Source organism: Lytechinus variegatus, chromosome 18 (genome assembly GCF_018143015.1).
Source record: "Lytechinus variegatus isolate NC3 chromosome 18, Lvar_3.0, whole genome shotgun sequence".
NCBI lineage: Eukaryota > Metazoa > Echinodermata > Echinoidea > Temnopleuroida > Toxopneustidae > Lytechinus > Lytechinus variegatus.
The window spans coordinates 16,968,174-16,975,782 of NC_054757.1; the positions used below are offsets into that span (position 1 = coordinate 16,968,174).

The 7,609-nt window shown below is 36.0% G+C and overlaps 1 protein-coding gene across 1 annotated transcript in view; it reads left to right on the top strand.

The window, feature by feature from the left end:
* Window positions 1–7,322, top strand: part of LOC121431646 (sphingosine-1-phosphate lyase 1-like) — a 43,643-nt gene extending 36,321 nt beyond the window's left edge. Inside the window, exon 15 of the mRNA XM_041629244.1 lies at window positions 6,996–7,322. Within this exon, the coding sequence (XP_041485178.1) occupies window positions 6,996–7,103 (108 nt within the window). The 3' untranslated portion in view covers window positions 7,104–7,322. The remainder of the gene's footprint in view (window positions 1–6,995) is intronic.
* Window positions 7,323–7,609: the final 287 nt, after the last annotated feature.

A 7,609-nucleotide genomic window follows, 5' to 3' on the forward strand; every position in this document is an offset into this window, starting at 1 on the left:
AATAACACCTCTTGGCTTGGCAATCACTTATTTTTTTATCATGTTATAACAGAATTCCTGCTCTAACAATATGATTTCAATATTTACAAAGATCTGACAAAACTCAACATAGTTAACATCAATCTATCTAACAATACCTCTTCATGATGTCTTCGATGTCCTGCAAGTCAACAGCTTTTTTGGCAGACCTGGTGTGTTCCTGCAGGGCCTGGAGAGCTCCAAGTTCCTTCTTCAAACTATCGGCTTGGAGATGAAGGTGTTCTTGCTTGACCTGAAGCAGTGTGTCCACTTGATTTACAAGGTAAACCTCTCTGGTCCGCAGGTTCTCTAACTGACGACTGAAGTTGGCCTGGATGTTGTTCTTGGATTGTGGGGTAAAAAAGATTCACATAAAATAATGACATCAATGACATGGATATTGTTTTTAGACTATGGGGGCAAAAGATTATGTAAGGACAATGAAATTCAACAGTCTGTATTAAAAACACATTAACAAATTTGTCAATTTTATTAAGAAAATCAAGTTTATACTCAAATTGATCTTACATGTATCCAATAAAGATGTCAGAACACAAACACATAGCCAACTTCTAATGAGGAAGCATACCAAAGAATGAAAATTGAACTTCAATGCAAGTACATACACAGTTCATACAGATGAGCAACAGCCACACCCTGCATATGAATGAATCAGCCCAGATCAGCCAGTCCAAAGTCCAGAGCCCAAAGATGTAAACAACTCATTCATGAACTATTCTTTGAGACTGACCCCCAGGTGGAGCATTTCTTGAACAATTTCATCCCTTGCCCACACCATGTCCCCGCCCCCACTTGTGGCACTGCCCACGATTCTACACATGGTCAATTCCAGCGTAACGGACATGACGTTCAGACAAATATTTGTAATTCAAATGTTTATACAGTAGAATTAGCAGTCTTTTGATAATTGTTACTAAGCTTATCAGACACATTTAAGTATCAGTTACATACACATAAAATTTCAAATCGTTTCATTGAACAGTTGCGGAGAAATTGCACTCTTTGTGAGCGTAACGGACATGACACGAAATGGACGAAGCATTTTTACCTCCTATTGCTTATCAAAATTCCTGTGAATTCTTAGATTGCATGCACCTGACATTGGTGTTAATTTAACCTTAAGACCATGCTCTATCCATAAAATAGTGTTTAACAACAGTTTTGCAGTGCATTCTGTATTCCGAGCTCAAAATGTAGCGTAACGGACATGACACACGAAGCGTAACGGACATGACAGTTTTGTCCACTTTTTGTAAGCGAATATAATTATTTTATTACAAGATATGGTACAAGTCTAATTGTTTACATGTTAAGGCTAGAGGTTAGAGACACATATCATAACTGGTAATCTGTAATATCTCCTATTATTTTGCAATTTGAGAGGGGGTCTTTTTGTACAATATTTATAAAACAAAAAAATATTTAGAAAAATTTATTTTACACCGGTTAACAACAGTTAATAAGTATTTTCCAGTTACTACCATCCGCCACACCTAATTAAAGGAAAAAAAGTTGATAGAAAAGATTATTTTTTATTCATGCCCTAATACTAGCGTAACGGACATGACACCCTTACGAAGTGAACTTCATCAGCACTTCTTAGTTTGAAAATGGAAGAAATATCAATAATGAATGTAATTATGTAACAGCAAAGTACCTTTACTGACAATCTAATGAAAAATATGTAGATATTATTAGCAGGTATCATTAAATTAATAGCTATAGCCTAAGTGATAATTTTATATTGAATACATTTATCGTACCACTACGACACACTGAGAAGACCAAATCTCTTTTTTTTGTGAGAAGAAAACAAAATTTACCAGACCTGTATAAATCCATGAAGAACATATTATGGAATGTATTGTATGATAAAGAATATGTACTAGTATTAATGTCAGTTTTTTTACAAAAAATGGTATTAAAATTTAATAGCAGTACCTGGAAAGCGGTCTTTCATTATCGATTATGTACGAGTTGAAAGGTAATCGGAATGCTTGTAAATAGCTTCTGAGATTTTTTTCATTCAAAATAACTATCATCCTGAGTATAATCATCCTTTCATCAAATCTTGGATGTTCTAAATCTTACAATCTTGCTTGCTGACAAACGTGGCTGTATCTACATGTAATTTTGTTTAATTGTCCGCGCTGCTTGTGTACAGTTGAAGATACATCATTCGAATCGTTATTATGGCTGACCAAAATACTATGACATAATTTATTGATCGCGCCACATTCTTTCCACGGCCCCTTTGCTTTGTGATACTGCAAAGAAGTGCCACTGTAGATTCATGGATTCATAGAGCTACATGTACATCATGAAACACAGATATCCGAATACAAACTTGCTTTTAAATGTGATCCCATGCCATCACTGAAGAAGTACATGTTGAGGTTGGTGTAAGTCAGATACTTTGAAGTAATATCATCAATGATCATTAATTCACAAGTTGGAGTTTTATCATGCTCCAAACTGTCAGTGCAAGAACCTAAGATAATCAAATGTTTGTTCAAACACGAATGATGCAGATTGTGATCTGAGTATGTTGCCAGATCTAGCTGCATCTTATCCTAATATTATGTAACATACCGTTAATTCTCAGAAAAATCTACCAGAACAAGAGCTGAACTTTCATCATTCACCAACTTCTAAAGATAGCTTGAATGACATGCAGATTCTATGAAATATTACATTCAGCTATCCTCAAACAATTGAGACTAACCTCAGTCTGTGACACTGAGCCTAATATTTTGTTTTTGTAAATGCTGCCATTTGCCATATATAAGGCGTCATGTCCGTTACGCGAATTGTCATGTCCGTTACGCCATTTTTATGAAAATGAGAAATGGTAAGGGAAAATGATTGCTACACATGGTAGGGGGTTTAATTCTAACATAGAATCTGAATCTGCAGTACCTTTAGACAAATTTCCTGTAAGCTGTGAAAACTTTAAGTGAAAAACGTAACGGACATGACACTGATAATGGTAAAGAAATCACACAAATCTGAAGACAGATTTCTGTAAAATTGATGAATGTCATAAAATTTAACAATTATTTTCTGTTGATTTAAACATTAATCAACTATTCAAAAGTTAAAAGAGACCTCTGGGACCTTGTTTGCTTTTAGTAGAGACAGAAAAGATGAATTGTTCAAAAATAGCCAAATTTTTTACATTTTGCAATATACTATTCTATTTTTTTGATGATGGAAAAAACTACCAAATTATATCAATATTGCGATTTTTCTATTGAAAATTGAGACTTTATAGATTACTTTTTAAGAAAATTTTACTGCTTGAGTGAAATCTGAAACTTCATTTTTTCTCTAAAGTGAACATTTTCCATGGAATTGCCCACATGTATTTCAAAAAAATATTTTGCAAAATATTTAATTTGAAATACCTTTTAAATTTACGATTTTTTATCATTTGAACCTACATGTATAACTGGGTCTATTTTTGGAGACTAGTCGAGAAAGTACCGGTACGGTGAAGACGGGCGCATGTTGGAATGTAGTTTTCATTGTGTGACGGGGATAGAAAAAAGGTTGCATTATTGTTTTGAAACATGAAAGGAATTCTCCGGCTCCCACCCTTATCTTTCTCTCTCCCTCACACACACACAGATGGGGGAGGGGTCAATTTATTTCTGAAGTCATGACCTCTCCTGATAAGGGAACCACTGCCTTCTTTGTTTCCCCAAAAGTTTCATTGGCTATCCGAAGGTCCAATCAGCTCAAGCACCCACCCCCCGGGAGTGGCAGCACAAGTCCCCGACATGGGTTAATTTTTTTTCTGGCGAGAACGCTGTTAACAGTGGCACTTGGAGGGATGCATGCATAATACCAGAGTACCAGCATGGATTTAGGAAGGATTTTCATTGGAACAATAAACTGAAAGTTTTAATCTCATTTCATGTAGTTTCTTTTGATATAAATATCATGGAGAAGGGGGAAAAAGGTCCTACTTTCATTTATTCTAAACATGTGACTTTGATGGAGATTTCACCATAAAGTAGGTCAACTATTGTGACTTAAAAGACCTGATTCCCGACGAACAATCGAATCATTCGATTATTTTTTCAGGAAATAATTGAATGGTAAAAATGACAATCGTCCCAGGCCTAACATCCATGCACCATAGCGGTCACGCACAGTTCTCAAACTCCTTTGCTATTCGTTCATTGTGTGCAGAGAGGGCGGGATAAAATGACAAACACAGTACAACTCCTTTGCTATTCGTTCATTGTGTGTATAGAGGGCGGGATAAATGACAAACACAGTACAAGTACATGTTCCTTAATTGTATATACATAACAATGCATTTATTCCAAGTTCCACTCCGATCATATCAGTAAGCGCAGCTACCGGTAGGTCATGGAGCATAGCCGGTGTGATGTGCGGGGCAGACGGGGAAAAGGCAACGGAACGACCGTTCCGTGCCGTCATATGCCCGCAATAGCAGCCGCGAGCTAGCTGGGCGCCTTGCCACTTTCCTAGCCGTAGTAGGCCTGTACGTGGACTTAAGTTGGTGGGACTTCGGCGCAACCCGATAAATGAAATTGATATCAATAAGATGAGTTCATGGAGTGTATTATTTTTTTCTGAATATTTCCATTTAATTTTTCCACGCATGTCGCTGAAATTTTACGCATGGTTCCACTTGGTCTCCATTTCCGCACGCATGGTGTTTGAACCATGCGTATTATACACTGGCGAGAACGCTGTTAACTATTACCGTTTTAGCATGACCCGAGTTACACTTAGGTCTTTGTGAACACCCCCCCCCCCTGATTTGGTATGCAATGAAGTCACCAGTCGTGCCTAGAGCATAGAACACCACCAGGGCCCCGTCTTACAAAGAGTTGCGATTGATCCACTCAATCACAACTGGTTGGCTGGTAGCGTCAACATCTAAAATGCAAATTTGTTCAAAATATTTTCCAGATATGATGTATATTCATACATTCATCATTCTCTTGAAGATTCAGTGTGATTCTCTTTGTTTACTAAGAACACTGTGCAAAGTTCCTGAAGAAAAACTTGTCATGGATGGATTTCCATACAATTGAGATGGATTGGATCAATCGTAACTCTTTGTAAGACAGGGCCCTGGGTGGATGGTGTATCAGAAAGAAAGAGTGATCGTCACTGACTTATAACAAAAAGGCAGTGAAAATCATTATTTGCTTCATGACATGCTCCCCAGGTCGTATGCACAGATTTCCAGTAGCAAACAGGTATTAAAAGTTCCCATTATAAACAATTGAGTCAACACAGATTGAATCAGCAAAATCAAACAGAAGAAAAATATATGACAGAAATGTTTTTTAAAGATAATTTTAATGTTATATCTCACATCAGCAGCAGCAATTTCGAGAAATAAGTCAATCTGTGTATAAAAGTGTAATCATAAAAATAATGAAAACCTATGTATAATTCCTAAACTTCACATAAACATGGGTCATTATATTATATCAATATTTTCTTATCTGCCAGTGACAGACATCAGGGCCCTGTCTTACAAAGATTTATGATTGATCCAATCAATCGTAATTCTACAGAAATCCATCAGTGTCATAATTTTCTCTACAGAAAAGGTGCAAAATGTCCTTTGTAAACAAAGGAGAACACACTGAACTGTCAAGAAATCAATGAATTTATGGATATACATTCATGTCTAGAAAAAAATTGAGCAAATATGCATTGAATGTTGACATTGATGGCTTTCCATACATGTAGTTGTGATTGATCGGATCAATCGCAACTCTTTGTAAGACGGGGCCCCAGATCTGCCTCGATGATGACAATATGTCACACATATAGCATGCCTAATAGTTTGTTTCTAGGTGCAGTGGTTCTGTTGCTCCAGCTGATATTAGGATGTTTTTAAAACTAAAAATAAAGCTGATATGAATAACTTTAATAATGTCATACTATACTATGAAAAGAAATAGCTTTACTCTCTATCAAAGTGCATTTTGTCTTTTTCTGATACTTCAGGGACATTACCTCTTTATTATTATTGTTTTTTAAGATTTGGATGATTCTCAAAAAAGGCTTTGCTGTACTAAAAATTCACAAATCCTTTTTAAAAGGGCCTTGCACTTTTTTTGGGGGGTGGGGGTGGGATAAGGATTCAGAACCCTCTAATAATATATGGTTTTTATAAAGTATTGTACTACATGTATACTCTGAATAAATATAAGGTAAAATGTATTAACTTTCACATTAACAACAAAGTCATTAAAAAATGAAGGTTGAATTACTGTAATGAAAGTAATGCATGTTTAGTGAAACATGGCAATGAAAATTACACATAAATTTACGTAGTATGGTTCATTTAATGAACGATTTCAGTCATAATAATAATAATATATAGCATTTATGAGGCACCAATTATCTAGTTGCCCATTCAATGGTGCACTATCAAGGACATTACCCCAGCTACTAACGGTGCTTGGTGCATTCAAGGAATTAATCCTGCCGGGTACCCATTTATTTCACCTGGGTTGAGTGCAGCACAATATGGATCAATTTTTTTTGCTGAAGAGAAAAATATGCCATGGCTGGGTTTTGAACCCATGACCCTCTGTTTCAGAGCCCAGAAGTTAATCCACTGAGCCACAAATGTACATTTATCATACATGCAGGAATTTATCTGAATATGAACTCCTGATAAATATATCTCAATTTACAAATCACATAAAAATAGTCTATCAGAATTCTGAGATAATGTTATATTATTTTTTAAAACATGATACTAAAAAAATCAGTTAAAAAATGAATTACCATATATAAAAACAATTTATCAGAATTTAAGTATATTCAAGAAAAATATTTTTTTAGTAGGCCTATAAGATTGTTAAAATGAGTTAAAAAGTAAATATTAAATCAATATGATTATAAGCAAAAAGTTTTATTGTGCCCATTAACTCTTCTCCTATTTTCAGGCGGCAATCTATGGCATGGCGGCTACTCTGCCCGATCGGTCTTTGGTTGCCGATTTCGTTTGTGGATATCTTGATGCCTTCTATACTACAGACAACCAGCAACAGTGATTTTCATCCAAGTCTGAAATAATGACACCTTTCGTCACCTTAGGTTTCTAATCTACACTCTAAATCCTGCTATACAGTAGATCCTCAACAAGCAACAGTGATTTCCATCCAAGTCTGAAATAACACCTTTCGACACCTGAGGTTTCTAATCTACACTCTAAATGCTGCTGTCCTCATCAAGCAAATTGTGACGTAATGAGTACTAATGACAGCTTGAGACACCTGGGGAGCGTTTCATGAAAGGACTTGTCGGACGTTTTATCCGACAAGTCCCATTTTATCCGACAGTTACCATAGTAACAGTGCCTCACAGCCAATCAGAGTCAGAGAAAGATGTCAGATCTGACAACTTGTCGGACAAAAATGTTGATGAAACACTGCCCAGATCTTCACTCTTTAACCTCCTATCCCCAACTGGCAATAGTGATTTAATACATAGTCTGAAGTAATGACACCTTCAGTCGAGAATCTATAACCTGCTACGCTCTACCACCAATGGTGAATTA